This window comes from Lactuca virosa, chromosome 3 (genome assembly GCF_052849685.1).
Source record: "Lactuca virosa cultivar CGN04683 chromosome 3, Lactuca_virosa_CGN04683_v6, whole genome shotgun sequence".
Classification (NCBI taxonomy): Eukaryota; Viridiplantae; Streptophyta; class Magnoliopsida; order Asterales; family Asteraceae; genus Lactuca; species Lactuca virosa.
The window spans coordinates 76,211,677-76,229,507 of NC_136428.1; the positions used below are offsets into that span (position 1 = coordinate 76,211,677).

The 17,831-nt window shown below is 32.2% G+C and overlaps 1 protein-coding gene across 2 annotated transcripts in view; it reads left to right on the forward strand.

The window, feature by feature from the left end:
• The first annotated feature begins 4,299 nt into the window (after nucleotides 1–4,299).
• The window catches only part of LOC145166016 (callose synthase 7-like), a 30,213-nt gene continuing 16,681 nt past the window's right edge, over nucleotides 4,300–17,831 (forward strand). For both annotated transcript variants that reach the window (XM_079084942.1, XM_079084943.1), the window contains exons 1-26: nucleotides 4,300–4,693; nucleotides 11,853–11,953; nucleotides 12,112–12,224; nucleotides 12,304–12,391; nucleotides 12,473–12,583; nucleotides 13,410–13,517; nucleotides 13,612–13,701; nucleotides 13,799–13,890; nucleotides 13,967–14,099; nucleotides 14,190–14,324; nucleotides 14,415–14,491; nucleotides 14,564–14,651; nucleotides 14,728–14,841; nucleotides 14,934–15,051; nucleotides 15,130–15,461; nucleotides 15,551–15,603; nucleotides 15,674–15,734; nucleotides 15,812–15,893; nucleotides 15,984–16,033; nucleotides 16,120–16,206; nucleotides 16,287–16,492; nucleotides 16,570–16,651; nucleotides 16,743–16,906; nucleotides 16,991–17,114; nucleotides 17,508–17,614; nucleotides 17,683–17,785. In XM_079084942.1, coding sequence (XP_078941068.1) covers nucleotides 4,486–4,693; nucleotides 11,853–11,953; nucleotides 12,112–12,224; nucleotides 12,304–12,391; nucleotides 12,473–12,583; nucleotides 13,410–13,517; nucleotides 13,612–13,701; nucleotides 13,799–13,890; nucleotides 13,967–14,099; nucleotides 14,190–14,324; nucleotides 14,415–14,491; nucleotides 14,564–14,651; nucleotides 14,728–14,841; nucleotides 14,934–15,051; nucleotides 15,130–15,461; nucleotides 15,551–15,603; nucleotides 15,674–15,734; nucleotides 15,812–15,893; nucleotides 15,984–16,033; nucleotides 16,120–16,206; nucleotides 16,287–16,492; nucleotides 16,570–16,651; nucleotides 16,743–16,906; nucleotides 16,991–17,114; nucleotides 17,508–17,614; nucleotides 17,683–17,785 — 3,027 coding nt within the window. In that variant the 5' untranslated portion in view covers nucleotides 4,300–4,485. The remainder of the gene's footprint in view (nucleotides 4,694–11,852; nucleotides 11,954–12,111; nucleotides 12,225–12,303; nucleotides 12,392–12,472; nucleotides 12,584–13,409; nucleotides 13,518–13,611; nucleotides 13,702–13,798; nucleotides 13,891–13,966; nucleotides 14,100–14,189; nucleotides 14,325–14,414; nucleotides 14,492–14,563; nucleotides 14,652–14,727; nucleotides 14,842–14,933; nucleotides 15,052–15,129; nucleotides 15,462–15,550; nucleotides 15,604–15,673; nucleotides 15,735–15,811; nucleotides 15,894–15,983; nucleotides 16,034–16,119; nucleotides 16,207–16,286; nucleotides 16,493–16,569; nucleotides 16,652–16,742; nucleotides 16,907–16,990; nucleotides 17,115–17,507; nucleotides 17,615–17,682; nucleotides 17,786–17,831) is intronic.

Genomic DNA, 17,831 nt, shown 5'->3' on the forward strand with positions numbered 1-17,831 from the left:
GAAAGGACTTGATAGTGTTAACTCATCTGGACTTAGATAGTCACATTTGGACTGACCATATGAGGCTTGGATAGATTGAGTAGTGAGATAAACAAGGGAGCCTACGAGATACATTAAAGCTACTTATCATCTAGAACTGTGGCTCAACACTTCTTCGACGTACAGACTTATGTCCTTAATTATGGTGCTGATAGGGTGACTGGGGGGTTCTGATAAAGTAGGTTTGTGTGAAATTGTTTTTCTTTCTTATCCTCTATGTCAGTCATATGTTTCCCCTTTTGCGTTATTGGAAGAGATCCGACCTAGGACGCAACATATGCATCTCTATTTCTATGCATCTCTATCTATGCATCTCTCTATATATCTATGTTAGTCGTATGCTGTCCCCTCTGCGTGATTGGAAGAGATCCGACCTGGGACACAACATATGCATCTTTCTATTTCTCTATCCCTTTATCTATGTTAGTCATATGTTGTCCCTCTGCGTGATTGGAAGAGATCCGACCTGAGATACAACATATGCATCTCTATATCTATCTTCTCTCTCAAATAACTGAACACTCACCTAAAGTAAAGAACTCTTTGGAATTCCTTGATTGCTAGGGTACGTCGTGAAGTGGGGAACACGTTCTAGTGCGCTTAAAATTAAATTGGTTCATGATTAAAGGCTGATTGTAGATCTCGCTGCTGAATTTAAGTGGATAACAATATCCTTGGTCATCGTCAGCAAAATGGTCTATTTAGGAATATAATTGCAATGTCTTGTCACTTATAATCTGTCTAACTTGAAAATATCCTTTGTGTTTAAGTGGACCACAATATTGGTGATTGACCAGAGTTATTCATGCAGGTGTGTGCTGAGAAACGATATTAAATTACTTGACAACTTTTGATCCCAAAATGTTTTAAATTTAATTATTAAAATGTGTATGTTTTATTTTATTTTATTTTTGTTTTTGTTAAATTTGTTCATAATTTTCCTCTATACACAAATTTAGGGGGATAATTAAAAAAACCAAACAAAAATCATAAAATTAAAAAAAAATCCAAAAATATGTTTATTTTTGTTTTTATTTATTTTTCAGAAAAATCAAAAATCCAAAAATATTGTTTTGAGCGTATTTTAATTTTATTTTTATTCCTAGTTGTTTTATTGTGTGCTAAGTTTATTTTTATTTTTACTTTTATCTCAAAATTTCATTTGTCTTAAAACGCGAATTCGAAAGGAAGCAGTGACTCAAGGAGAATTCAAAAGAAGAAGAGACTCAAGGAGACTGTATCGGAAATTTCTTAGCAAGGAGAAGAAATTTGGAAAGGAATTGATGGTTATTACACTTCACACTACTTTCACAAGGAATTGAAGGCTTGCAACTGTACAAACTGTCAGTTAGACAATATCTTTCTAAGAACTGTCGTATTTAAGGAATTAAAAGCCTGAAACTGTACAGATTGTCAAGAGGTATTGTCAGTTATCTTTACATAAGAACTGTTATGGCACTAGGGCGATGCACTTCGCAAGACACGATTATCGATGAACGTCTCGCCAAGGGCCAAGTTAACTTGTTAACTTGAAAAGCTGTATTGAGATATTTGATCGAGGATATGTAGGGGCTAACATAAAAAATAGCCACAAGTAGTTCTTCGATACTCAACAAATCGCAGTGCGTTCCTCCGTGTTCACATAAATACTGCGAGTAGTCTCCATCTGAGCCAAGGATGGGTCCTTGAACAACTGTGGTGAGAAGGGTCTTTATGACTCTGTGATCCATATAAATTTTTTAGTCATGGTTATTTTTAAGACGCATCCATGATCGACGAAGAATATTCATTTGAAGGAACAAGAAGTGAAGATTATTATTCAACTCACAATCTTTCAACCCTAGAAGCAAGGTGAAACTGTTTTTAAAGTTATGTGACGAATTGCATTGAAGCCTCCTCAATCAATTTGCTGCTATTTATGAGTCTGCTGAAGTGATCCAAAAGAATCAGTCTGTCTGTTATTGTCTATGAAGTTTCTCAAAGCTGAAAGTGAGCAATACCCCTCTAACCTAAGTGGGCCTACCTGCGAAGTGCTGATTTACAAGAAGCCTCTATACCCAATGTGCGTTTAAAGTTAAATTTCAGGGAAGCCCAACTACTAAAGATGAAGTTATTCATATAGAAGATTCATATGTACATCTTGTAGTCAAGTCATGAAGAGATCGAGGAAAGAGCTGAAAGTCAAGTTCAAGGAAGACTGAAAAGAAAAGAAAGTTATAAACCAAGGGGGAGACTGTTAGGAAATAAAATTTGTGGTTTATACTTTGCTTTTCATAGCTTTTAGAGTTCTCGGTCTAAGTACCGAAAACACCATGGTTTCGGTGTTGTGTGGACCGAAATCTCTTAATGATTTCGGTTGGGCTTTGGGCTGGGCTTTGTATTAGGTCTAGGTATATATTGTTTTGTTTAAGACATGTAACAGGGGATTTCCATAATATCCATATCGAGTTCAAGAGAGAAAAACAGAGAGAACCGAGAGTAATTCATCATCTTATGTACTAGACTATTATCAATATAGTGTGCATTGAAGATTTGGTAATTGTGTTCTTGTTCCTTATTACGATTTGTGGTATTCACTAGATTGGGATTCCACATCAATTTTAGTGATTTCGATTGATACACATTCAGATTGGGTTTTACACGTTTCTTTAAGCCTTTCTTGTTTCTTTAAACCTTTCTTCTCTGGAAGAGATAGAAAGTGAGATTAATTTGCTCTTGTTTGTTCTCCTTTTTGGAGATTTTGTCCACAACAGCAGCCCGAGCAACAAAAACGATAGTTGTTGCTGATATAAGGGTCTATACTTACTGCGAAAGTTGTTAGGTTTCATCGGAGTGATGGTCGGAGATATGCTCAGAATTATCTCTGTCCAACGATCTTGTTTGCTCGTGAACAAGATCTGGAGGCTTTCGACTGTAGATCCAGAATCAATAACGATAACACCAGATCTAGTGGCCGGTGAAAGCGAGATTGGAGAGGAGACAAGACGGAGATGGTTATGAGAAGGTAGTTTCATACCAGATGTTTTTTCGGCTAATTCAAAGAGGTGGTTCAAGAAGAAGGAGAGGCGGAGGGAGGTAGTTTCCGACGATCGAATGAGTGGAGGTGAAAAGATGAAGTGACAAAACGATTTAGAGAGAGTGAATAGGCAACGTTCTGACAATGTGTTGGTCGTTTCGACAGTGTTCCAGTTGTTTCGATGGTATACCAACGGTGGTGCGGTGGTTCCGGCGGCGGCAGTACGGTGGTCCGATGACGACAATATAGTGGTCCGACGGCGGCCATATGGTGGTCCTGTGGTGGTGTAACTTTAAATAAAATGAGAGAGAATACAATAAGTTTCTATGGTGGGGGAGTGGTAGCTGCTAGGTGGGTATATGGATAGAGCTTTTGTCTAATAAAAATATAATAAATAATATATATCTTAGTAGTTTAGATGTACAGCGAATTTGTGGCTGGAATTTATTCTCAATTGTTCTTGTTTTACAAAATGTTTTCATTTGAATATATATATATATATATATATATATATATATATATATATATATATATATATATAGGTTCAGGTTCATTTGAGACCATTCTAATTTTGTGAGACCGTGAGACAAAATCTAAAAATAATTTTAAAATGCAAAATAAATGGAAAAATCCAAAATTCTTTTTTTAAATATTATTTTCGGAACTTGAATTAACTAAAAAAAATAAAAAAAATCCCCCTTTTTTTTGAAAAATACGTAAAATATTCTAATAGAAAATTACACTGACATATTCTAAAAAACAATTTTAAAATGTAAAATAAATGGAAAAATCTAAAAATTCTTTTTTTAAATATTATTTTCGGAACTTGAATTAACTAAAAAAAATAAAAAAAAATAAAAAAAAAATCCCATTTTTTTTGAAAAATACGTGAAATATTTTAATAGAATATTACACAGTACATATTCTAAAAAATAATTTTAAAATGCAAAATAAATGAAAAAATCCAAAAATTCTTTTCTTAAATATTATTTTCGGAACTTGAATTAACTAAAAAAAATAAAAAAGAATAAAAAAAATAAAAAAATGCATCTCACGGTCTCACAAAATTAGGCCGTCTCACATGAATCTAACCGTATATATATATATATATATATATATATATATATATATATATATATATATATATATATATATATATATATATATATATATATATATTCTTCGTCCCTACCTTGATAAAAAGTTGAGAAATGCTTCATTCTTTACTTGCTATCAGTAAACGCACTGAAAGCTAAGTAATTCCCCAAATTAACAAGCAAAGGATCTTTACACACTCTTTATATCAATATTAAGAGATACAAATATTGTTTTCGTGTACAAATTTTCAGCAGCGTTCAGGGTGGATGGAGAGACAATTCCAATAACTTTCAGGTGGATATCAGGGGTTCTGACGGAGTTGGGGGGCAGGAATGGCGAGTACGAGTGGGACCAAAGATGAGTTGGGTCCACCGAGGTCGATGTCAAGGAGGATGACGAGGATTTCCGCTATGGATGAACCTGATGATGCCGATGTTATTGTTGACAGTGAGCTTGTCCCTTCTTCCCTTGCTTCTATTGCTCCTATCCTTCGGGTTGCCAATGAGATCGAGAAGGATAATGACAGAGTTGCTTACTTGTGTATGTTTCCCCTTACTATATTTGACTCTTCCTTTCCTATAAAATGCAGAATTTCTTATAATTTTGGGTGTGGAGATGAGTTTTTAAAGTGAATGAATAGAGAATATATTGATTCAGACTAGATTGCTTCTATAAATAGAATGAATCAGAATAATAACTAATTACTTTTAATTACAATAGCAAATCACACAGATCCATGGTCTCTAGTACTATGTAGTCCTTCTGGTGCCTCTGCGTGGCTTTTAAGGAGTTATAGCTACCTAATGGGATTCAAACCTTGCTGATGAGATACCTAGTCGTAGGTCTAACCTCTTAATGAATTAGGGTCTTTTGGTGATCCTTGTTATCATGAGACGAAAAATGGAATAATCTTGGGAGTTACTTAAGTTGGTTTCTGCTTGAAATTGGTTTGATTAGTTTAATTAGAATATAAGTTTTGTTTCAACTTTGCATTGTATAGTATAATTTTAGTTACCGTAAAATTTGATTGATATATTCTTTTGGGAAAAAGGGACATGCATAGAGATTAATTTGGATTACTAAATAAAGAATGATGGACTTTTCTTTTGAGGTATTCACAAAAAAAAAAAATGAAAATGCATAAGTTGGTAGAAATGCTGCATTGTAAAAGTAAAGAAAAAAGGAAAGCGAAAATAGAGAGAAAAGAAAAATTCAATATCTTATCCTCAAAAGTTCATTAACATAGACAACCTTGAAATAGTCTAGAAAATTAAAACAAATTGGATGGGGAGCTGGATGGAGAGGAAAGAGGCACACAAGCGTGGAGAGCCGTTGCTGGGACCCTGGGGCGGAACGTCTTTAGGGCCCTGATTTTTGATGTTATTATACCTGAAATAAATGTATATAAATGTAGTTTTAATTTTTCATAACTTTTTGGCCCCTACAAATTCATGATATATCTTCATATATGCTATGCAATTCAAGAAAATTATTAATTTTAGATTATATAGTAATTAACTTCAATAAAGCTTGAAAATCAATTTTATATCATTATCTTTCCTTAGACATCGGGATAATAGGTAAGAAAAATAGATTAGTAGTTAACAAAATCTCAAAAAATTATTGAAAAACCAAACAAATCCTAGAAAAATTAGGTTCTGGGTTGATTAAGAAAACCAAAACTCTATAAGAAAACAAAAAAAGTAATCATATGTAGGACTTATTATTTGGACAAAAAAGAACCGCTAAGATGTGTACTTTTTTATCTCTCATCTTCGTTGTTTGCTGATCTGCAATTCCGACCAGCAACCTCGGTAGCTGATGAGCTCTATGTCTCTCATCCCCGCTAAATTTGTAAATTTCTTCGCTTTTTCTTATTTTTTCTCTATCACTCTTCCTCTCGTTAAATTAATAGAACTTAGATATGATAAAATTTGAATGACAGAGTAGGTTATGAGCTCAAAAACTCAAAGTACCACAACACATATAAAAGGAAAATGCTTTAATATTACTTATTAATTGTTATTTAATAAAACAAAAAAAAAATACCAAATTCATTTGTTAAAAATATATAATTACAAATCAACATCCTAATCATATACTATATATATGACCTTTTCGATCGATTTTTGTTAAAAATCTTATATATAATAACTTTGTTAAAAATCTTATAAAGAATAGAAAACTTACAAAAATTCAAATAGGTATTTTGAATAACTTTATTTGTTTGATAGCTATTGTGTTATATTTATTATTAACTAGTAAAAAACCCCCGGCTTTGTCCCGGGTCTTTTTTTTTTTTGTTAATTGTGGAAACATCGTGAAAACAAAAGCCAAAAGTCATAGGAATATCGTATTTTTAGCTGGCAGCAAATAAGGGATTAAAAATGTAAAAGTTTGGAAAGTGATGTGACATGAAGGTCAACAAAAGTTTACTAAGAGATTAAAAATGTAAAAGTTTGTAAAATGGTATATATATATATATATATATATATATATATATATATATATATATATATATATATATATATATATATATATATATATATATATATATATAGGCTTAGGTTATTTTGTTTAAAGTAATTATTGTGTTATTGTATGCATAAATGTGGGCCAATCAAATTTACTTATTTTAAGAAAGTGATTAATATACATTATTGAAATAAATATAATTGAAAAATTAATCTTAATTAATTACAAGGGTAATTTAGTCAATTAATATAGATTTAATAAAGGAAAATTGCATTTTTTAAGGGATCATAGATTCTATTAATTTTAAAAATCCGATTTTACGAATTATAATTCTTTTAATTCGGATATTCTGACAGAATATGTTTATGAGTATATTCAAAAATAAAAATATTCTTGAACCATAAATAATAAAAATATTCTTGAACCTATTTCTTGATGATGACTTTAAAAACTTCTTGAAGAGTAACAACTTCTTGTAGAATAACAAAATCTTGAACAATCAATTGAAGAATAAAAACAAAAAATACATTATTTCTTATAGAATACGGGTAACAATTGTTAAGAATTACATTTATTGTTAAAGAATAAAACTAAAAAAACAATCAAAACGGGGAAGAAACATCAAAATCTAACAACGACTAATACATTCTAAAAGAATAATGTGGTCCGTTCTTCAAGCATTAACTTCTGTGATTCCAACAGAATTGGAATTCGTCATTCCATTCCAACGTTCACGCCCTTGATCAGCATGTCTCCTTCACGCATTCTATAAGAATAACTGCTATGAAATTGTACATTTTAATATAATTACACATATTCTAACAAAATGTCATAAAAAATAAATAAAATCTTAAAAAGCATGAAATTCTTAAATATAGAATTCTTGTCAAAATTCAAGGTCAAAGAAGTCAATATTTGACCGATTCAAGTCAAACATGATATTACTACAAAATGAAGAATGTTGATAGCACAAGGATAACAAATTCATAACTTGATGTATATTACTACACTCATTTCAAAAAGATGGAGATATTATTCTAGTGTAAACATGATGTGCGTTATCCTCTATTGAATATTTGACTTTTGAATGTCAAATTAAAATGATGGTTAACTTGTTTTGGTTCATACAGAAAAAACATATGGTCTATTCAAATCACACTAGTTTGAAGCTACAAAGTTAAATATACATAGATCAGTTTTTGATTTTTAATTTTTAGAATCTAAAGGGTAGAATTTCAATAAACAAGAACATACCTGTTCTTGAGCAATTTCAAGCAGGCCCTTCTCAAGCTTTTGGCCCCTTAATTCCAGAACCTATAGTAGACACACACATGATAAAATCCAAATAAAAAACCTAAGAACCCATTGAGATTGTGCGAATTAGTTATACAAATTGAAATTATGTATTAAATGAAGATTGAAAAAGACCATTAATGGAAATGGAGATGTGAGGAAGAAACCTTGAGGGGGCGAACTGAGAATCCTTTGCTTATGGCAAGACCGGTACGAGACAACCCAAGATCAATTCCTAGACTGAATCCACCCAACCACCTGGAATCAAGCTTCCTTCGCATGGCGTTTGGGGGAAAAGGAAAAGGGTGTTCTTCGACTTCGAGTGAGACATCTGCCCTAATTTTTGAAGTATGCACTCGTACAGAATTTGAGTGAGAATTGAGGTGTATATTGGAAGGATTAGTGGGTGAAAGTGTAAATAATGTTGGCAATCCATGCGTCTGCGCCATTTTCATTCTCTCGTTCCTGATGCCCTTTATCACCTTTATCGATGTACAAGGTCGATAACGGCCGCCCTTCTTTTTGTTTCAGGTCATTATCGACGGCTGTATATAAGAAAATAAATTAGGTTAAGAGTGAAGGCTAGCAAGATTATAGGGATTATTTTTGGAAGTTATTAAACAAATGACTAAATTACCCTTATTTATTTATTTAATTATTTAATTTTTTATTTAATTTTGATTGACCCACATTTATGCATACGATAACACAATACTTAGTTTAAACAAATGAACCTAGCTCTCTCTCTCTCTCTACATATATATATATATATATATATATATATATATATATATATATATATATATATATATATATATATATATATATTCTTTTCTCTTACACTTGCGATTTTTAATTTAACAATTACATGGGATATTTAATTAGTTGTTACTTTTTTATTATTATTATTATAAATTATGTGATCCCAGTCCATGAGGTGTTTGGATGCATAAATGTGAGATTCCGTGTATGCACCTTGATGCATATGCATCCACTCGAATCATAGATATCAAATCACAACACTTAGTTTGATGCATTTATAGTTACACCTTAGTGTGTATCGGGCCATGAGCATGCTTTTTTAAACCAAGTTAGTAAGAAAATACTTTAACTAAGGGAAAGAGTTCCATATATTAGGGTCTATGATCCATAAGGAAGCGGTATTGAAGATCACGTTACCACTTCATAAAGTCATGGTCCTAGCAATAGAGTAGGTTTGGAGAGAAACAACCTTGATCCATAACACATAAGGTTTTAAATAATCGAACCCATACCTTTATCCCCAAATCAATGAGTATTCTACTTCTTAGCCCAACCCATTTACATTATTAAGATTGCAAAAATGTTTGTATTCCATAAAGTGTTATCTATAAAATATAACATGCATCACATTTACTTCATATTTAAAATAAAATTTCTTAAATAAAATAAATGTCTACTATATCAAACAAGAATCAGAGCATGTAGACATGTAAAGTTAAGAAGTTGAGGTATGCGATTCAACATGATGCGAGTCACAGAGTTTAAGTGCAAGAACCAATTTTGCATTCGATTACAATTTCTAGATAAGATGCTAGAATAACTTGTGAATGCGAATATCAGATTTTCGATTGTGATCCATATTGCTAATTGATGATTTATAAATGGAAAATTGGTCCAAAAAGTTTGGAAAACCAAAATGAGAATGAATTATCGAGTTCTCGTCTGCTTATGTATTGGTAGTCGGTCCTCCCTTTAGTGGTTTGGGCTTGGGATTTAAAATTAAGAATCAACATGATTGGGGAAATTAAAAATTGTAGTTCTAATATATATAAGTGGCATGTTTTAAATGAAGTAGATCGGTAATGATCCATACTCAAACCTTTTAATAAAATGATTAACGAGTATACGAATAAAAAATTAAGATCTAAACTCTTATGACATTTATGTGTTGGATAAAATCAAGGCCAAAACTTGCTTCATTGCCAGGTCTATAAAATAGAGAGCACACACATGAGTTTTACAAGAAGGACCAAGGATATTGTAAGACTAACTATGTTCTATGGATTTAAATGATGATTAAAAAGGAACGCAAGAGGAAGATAAAGGTTGTGGAACTGAAGATGATGAATTAGACATATAGTAGACCATTACTGGATTGGGTAGCGAAACTGAGAATCAAAAATTCTTTGAGAGTTGAGAATTACACCCACTATAATGAAACTGTTGGAAAGAAAATTTTGTTCGAATATGTTATATTCATAAGAGACAACTAAAATTTTATGGCTAAGAGGGTGGAGAGGGTCACCATAGAGGTGTGAGGAGGAAATGACACCCAAGAAGGAAGTTAGAAGATAATGTGAGGTTAGACTTGAAGAAGTGACTCTTTTCGAGAAGATATGGCCAATGATAGGAGGGTGTGGATGCTTAGAATTATGATAGTGGAGTAGTATGGAAGTAAAATATATACTAGCTTTCTTATCACTATTTGTGCTTGTCGTGTAGTTTTTTACCGGTTAGTTGTTGTGCCCTCTTTACTTTTCATCTTTTATTGCTAGTATCCGCTTCCTGCTTTATTGCTAGTATCTGCTTTCATTATTTATGTATCTGTTTAGTATTTACCTAATACTGTTTATCCTTAATCCTCTTCACTTTAAACTTTCATTGCTAGTATGTGTTTTTTCTTTAGTACACAACACTTTTATTTCTCCATTGAGGGTGGAGTTTTTTATGTCGGTCCTCCCTTTGGTGGTTTGGGCTTGGGATTTGAAATTAAAAATCAACATGTTCGTGTAAATTAAAAATTAAAAATTGTAGTTCTTATATTTATAAGTGACATGTTATAAATGAAGCAGATCGGTAATGATCCATACCCAAACCTTTTAATAAAATGGTTAACGGGTATACGAATAAAAAATTAAGATCTAAACCCTTATGATACTTATGTGTTTGATAATATCAAGGTCAAAACTTGCTTCATTGCCATGTCTAGTAGGATGGTTAAAATAGAAAGGTCCAAGGATATTGTAAGACTAATCATGTTTTATGGATTAATTAAATAATGATTAAAAAGGAACACAATAGGAAGATAAAGGTCGTGGAACCGAGGATGCTGAATTGGACATATAGTAGAACATTATTAGAATGGGTAGCGAAACTGAGAATCACAAATTCATTGAGACTTGAGAATTACACCCACTATAATGAAATTGTATGAAAGAAAGTTTGGTTCGAATATGTTATGTTCATAAGAGACAACTAAAATTTTATGGCTAGGGGGTGGAGATGGTCACCATAGAGGCGTGAGGAGTAAATGACACCCAAGAAGGAAGTTAGAAGATAATGTGAGGTTAGACTTGAAGAAGTGACTCTTTTCGAGAAGATATGGCCACTGATAGGAGGGTGTGGAGGCTTAGAATTATGATAGTGGAGTAGTATGGGAGTAAACTATATACTAGCTTTCTTATCACTATTTATGCTTGTCGTGTAGTTTTTTACTACTTAGTTGTTGTTTCCTTTTTATTTTTCATCTTTTATTGCTAGTATCCGCTTTCTACTTTATTGCTAGTATCCGCTTTCACTATTTACGTATCCGTTAATATTTACCTAATACTGTTTACCCTTAATCCTCTTCACTTTAATCTTTTATTGGTAGATGTGTTTTTTGTTTAGTACACAACACTTTTATTTCTCCATTGTGGGTGGACTTTTTCATGTGCACAAAATACGAAGTGTGGGCTTGGGTTTTTTTTCTTTATTTCCTATGCCAAAGGTCTTCTATGAAGGATTCGCCCTATGTGCCTACATTAGAAGTGTCATTTACTAATTTTATGCAATCACATATTCCTAGTAATATTTCTTTATCTATTATGAATAAGTGACAAATACACATAATGATGGTTGTGATTTATGGTTGCTTATAACATTTAATGCCTTTAATTGGTTGCATTAGGCCGGTTTCTTGCATACGAGAAGGCTTATAGGATGGATAACAAATCTAGTGGACGTGGTGTTCGCCAGTTCATGACATACCTACAGCATAGACTTGAGAAGGTTATAATTTTCACTATTTTTGTCATATTTAGCTAGTTTTTCACATCCTACTAGTTACATTAATATGACAATACCGTTTTAAGTTAATATCAAATTATTTGTATAATATTAAACTTTTAGAAATTCTAATGACAATTTCAAATGTTCTATTGGTGTAGGAAAAAGAAATGACAAAACCTAGACTAGCACAAAATGATGCTAAGGAAATCCAAAAATTCTACCAGATCTTCTATGAGAGAAACATCAAAGACAACAAATACTTAAAGAAACCGTAAGGCTTGTTTAATGCTTAAAGATATTATCATCTACTTACTTGTTAATCTTGTTATTTTGCTTTTGTCACCTTTAAGTGAAGAGATGGCCAAGATTTATCAGATTGCAACTATTTTATATGAAGTATTAAAGAACGTGGTACCTGGTTCAAAATTCGAGCCAAAGGTATGATTGGTGTATTTGATTTCTATTTGTAATGTAAGTTTAAATATCATATTGCTCATGTATGCTTTTATGGCATTGTAGACTCAACACTACGCACGTGATGTAGAGGAAAACAAAAAGCAATATGAACCCTATAACATTCTTCCTTTGTATGCCGTTGGAATTACACCAGCAATTATGGAGATTCCCGAGGTCGTATTCAATTATACATAAATCTTATTTTCTAATATATATATATATATATATATATATATATATATATATATATATATATATATATATGACTTTATGTACCTAGTATTAGGGATAAAACCATCAAGACAACACATTTTTAATAAAATACAATCAAATTTCTCTACCATCTTTCTTACATCATCTATTATGGATTATGTTAGGCTTTATATAACCTGTTTAGTACACGGGTCTGACAACTAAACATGTAATTTTTATTTATTTACTTTTTGTATGTTTATTTTTATTATTTTTTTTCATTCTGTTCTTATAATTTTCACTTATTTCAAATTTTAAATATAAATAAACTTTCGGTTTACTCCTTCGTATTTAGTATTTTGTTCTAATCAAACCGTATAATATATGGGCCTTACACCTAGTATATATATATATATATATATATATATATATATATATATATATATATATATATATATATATATATATATATATATATACTCCTTCCGTCCCAAATTAATTGTTCACTTTTGACTTTTGAAGTCTTTTTTCTTTAACTTTGATCTTAAATATTTTTATTTGTATTATATATTACTTGATAAAACTTATAACAATGAAAAGGAATTTAAAATAAAATTCATTCATATATTTTACATCAAGTATTATCTATCAAAAACAAAAATATTTAAGGTCAAAGTTGAAGAATAAATACTTCAAAAGTCGAATGTGGACAATTAATTTGGGACGGAGGTATTATATATATATATATATATATATATATATATATATATATATATATATATTAATTTTAGTATTCATATGTGATTAGATAAAAGCGGCTCTTCGAGCAATTCGCACTATGGATAACCTTCCATCTGACTCAGAAAAATCTGTTAATGATATTCTCGAGTGGTTATCATCAATTTTTGGTTTTCAGGTAACTTGTAGTCATTAACCGCTTTATTTAATTAACTATGCACAAATTGTTTACAAATATGACTGGTTTAAATTTTTGCTATTCTAAAATGAAGAAAGGAAACGTTGCAAATCAACGGGAACACTTGGTATTGTTACTTGCAAATATTCATAGAAGGTTGAAGGGTGTCGAAGACTATGAACAGGTAAAGCTCCCACTTTTTCACTATAATATTTGAACCGAACTTCAATGCTTACTGATCTTTAGAGATGAACTGAATACCGATAAGGAACTTTTTGCAGTTGGGTAGCCAAACGGTAAAGCATTTATTGGATATTACTTTCAAGAACTATGTCTCATGGTGTCATTATTTGCACCGAACATCAATCATTGAGTAAGTTATTAGCAAGATGACATAGCATGTTTCTTGTTCTTTAAAATGAGGATTTAATCTTTTTTGTTTGTTCAAGTTCAAATAAGGTTCCACCTAGTGCTGATAGGCAGCAGTTGCATCTTCTCTACATTGGACTCTATCTACTCATCTGGGGTGAAGCTTCAAACATACGGTTCATGCCTGAATGCCTTTGCTATATTTTTCATAATGTATGTTATTATTTTGTTCATATTTACAAGAATACAGTTATCATTTTGTTTATATTTATGATGTGATCTTATTTTCGTTGAGCAAAAAAGATGGCAAAAGAAATGCATGAAACTTTATTTGGCAAAGTCCAATCTGTAAGTGGAGGGAAAAATCAAGCTGCAGCAGTTGGTGAGGAAGCATTTCTGTGTGATGTCATCTCACCTATTTTTGATGTTCTTCTTAAGGTAATAACATCCGACTGCACTATAAGTTCTGTTCCTGTATCATGAAATCTACTTTCCTAATGAGACTTACTATTTTTTTAATGGTGGCAGGAAGCCAGGAGAAATCAAGGTGGCAATGCAAGCCATGCTTCATGGAGAAACTATGATGATCTTAATGAATATTTTTGGTAACTCTTTATATTATAAATATGGCATTCATGTTGACACTATTGACCAACCTTTAATTCTTTATCTTGCAGGTCTGACAAATGCTTTAAGTTAGGCTGGCCAATGAATCGCAAATCTGACTTTTTTATTCACTCCGATGAGTCATCGCGCCATCATGTAGTATGTGTGCATTTATGCAACTTTAAAGCTAGCATTATTCACCAAATAAAAATGCTCAAATTTAATTGATCTGCAGGGGCGCAATCAAGTTGTAAAGAAGACTAAAACAAATTTTGTTGAAGTGCGTTCATTTTTGCACCTTTACAGGAGTTTTGATCGGATGTGGATATTCCTCATATTGGTCTTGCAGGTAGGTATATAACAGAATCATGCAGTTAGTATTAGTTGATAATTTCTTATTAGGGCTGGTAGCATCTGAATCATTTCTTTTTGATCTTGTAGGCTATGATCATTGTTGCATGGCATGGAGATGGATCAATCTTTGGAATTTTGGATGAAGGTGTCATCAAAAGTATCTTCAGCATATTCATTACTCATGCCATACTTAATTTTATCCAAGGTATGTATTTACTTCCTGCACATTCTTTCGTTACTTCTAGCTGTTGTCCTTTTTGTAATTTATGGTTTCTCTTCACAGTTAGTCTAGACATAATCCTTAGTTTGAACGCATGGAGGAGCTTAAAACCTACACAGATTCGTTGCTATATTTTCAAATTTGTTGTAGCTGCTTTTTGGATGGTAATCTTGTCCATTTGTTACTTAAGATCAGTTCCAAATCCAACAGGATTTGTGAAGTTTTTCAGTACTTTGGGAGGAAATTGGAGAGGGCAATTACTTTATAATTATCTTATAGCAATTTACTTGATACCCAACTTGCTGGCTGCCTTGCTATTTCTGCTTCCACCTATAAGGAGACACATGGAAAGTTCCAATAGGCGTATACTCACTCTTATAATGTGGTGGGCACAAGTAAGTTCATTTACGTGTGGATTGGTAGTTTGTATCGATGTTACATGCTTCTTGTGTTTTTAATTATTGAATTTTGCAAATTTTTATAGCCAAAACTCTATGTTGGAAGAGGCATGCATGAGGACATCTTGTCTCTATTCAAGTAGGGATATAAAGTTTGATATGTGATTTTTTAAATTTCTTTTTTCTTACTTTGTTACTGTTGATCTTAGGTATACTCTATTTTGGATAGTGCTGCTAATAAGCAAGTTCGCATTCAGCTACTATGTGGAGGTATAATCATGAAAATGCTTGTTTGCATATGATTTCTATAGACAGTTTATGCTTAAATATTTGCAATTTTCATATAGATACTGCCACTGGTCAAGCCCACAAAGTTAATCATGAAAATGCATGTTAGCAGCTACGAGTGGCATGAGTTCTTTCCCAACAGTAAAATCTTAAAAATTATATACAAACTTTTCTAATTGCGATTCTTACTATATTATGATCTGATTACTTACTTATTTGAGCATTTTGTAGTGACCCATAATATTGGCGTTGTTATTTCTATATGGGCTCCAATTGTCATGGTGAGTGTTCTTGAAAATAATTACTTTTGTTTTGCATTTATGAGGCCGATTAAATGTATGTAAATTGCAATGTAATTTCATTTTAGGTCTATTTCATGGATACACAAATTTGGTATGTGATATATGCTACTATTATTGGTGGAATCTATGGGGCCTTCAGTCACTTGGGTGAGGTTAGTACGCATATATCTTTACTTTACTAAATTTTGAAATAGAAAGATGACATCATCATTCTGTGTTGTTTGATTCTTAGATACGGACACTTGGCATGCTGCGGTCAAGATTTAAATCGGTTCCTTTAGCTTTCTGTGAACGCCTTATGCCTGTGCAAAAAAAAGAGCCTAAAAGAGATCACGTGGAAGATCATTTATTGGTGACCAGAAAGAGCATAGCAAAATTTTCACAGGTGTGGAACGAATTCATATTTTCAATGCGGATAGAAGACTTGATCAGCAACAGGTTTTAAACAGTTGTTATTAATATAAGGAATCAAACTGAAGCAGAATATACTGTTGACATTCGTTTTATTTTTGAAGTGAGAGAGATCTGCTTCTTGTACCATATACCACAAGTGATGTTCCAGTTGTCCAGTGGCCACTATTCATGCTTGCTAGTAAGGTAGAAATCCTCCATGCCTTTGCTTGACGTCTTTTTGTTATTGTTTATCTGAAGTTAAACGTAATCATGGTTTGACTTTTTGCCACTTAAGATCCCCATTGCATTAGACATGGCCAAAGATTTCAAAGGAAAGGAAGATGGAGACCTGTTCCGGAGGATCATTGGTGATGATTATATGCGGTCAGCAGTGATGGAATGCTACCAAACACTTAAGGAAATATTATTTGAACTCATTGATGATGACCGAGATAATATGTAAGGCGTACATCTTGATCCTGTTGCAAATTTATACTTACAAGTAGTTAGAAAATCTATTTCATTTTCATTTTCTTTTTACAGGATCATACAGCGTATATGCCATGAAATAGAAACTAGCATTCAACAGCGAATGTTTTTGAATAAATTTCGTATGAGCGAATTGCCTTTACTAAATGATAAGCTGGTGAAGTTCTTGGATCATCTGGTAAGACGAGGCATTTCTTTTAAATTGCGGGCTATTATTCATTGTCATTGTTAATATCAAGGTTCTAAAAAGCTCGCCATGGCTCCGCCATGGCGCGCCATGACTCCAAGGCTTGTATGTGCCGCCAAGCTTTACCAAAACGCCGCCTTGACTCATATATGTGTATAAAAATGAATAATAGTAGAAAATACATATAAAAATATGAATTATACACAAAATTACCGCCTTAAGTCACGACTTACAAACGACGTGACTCGCCAAGGCTCGGAAAAGCTTGAGGCTTGACATTGCCGCCAAGTCACGCCTTACGTTATTTAGAACCTTGGTTAATATATTCCTTAGATTTTTTTTTTTTTAATTATTTTTCTGATTACTCCATTGGGTGTCTGCCAGCTAGCAGACAATGTTGATGATGAGAAATACACATCCCAAATCATCAATGTTTTTCAGGATGTCATGGAGATTATCATACAAGATGTTATGATCAATAACGGGCACGAGTAAGTCTTTTATTTTGGACTGACCATTAAATATTCTGTTGTAAAATTTATTTTGTGTCCTTTTGTAGGATACTTGAACGAGCTCACGCTCATCATCATTATAATGACAGAGAGGAAATATTTGCACGAATCAATGTCCGATTAACGCAAATCAGATCATGGAAGGAAAAGGTATCGTCTGCCATCTGGACACTCACAATTTTGTTCTTATTATTCC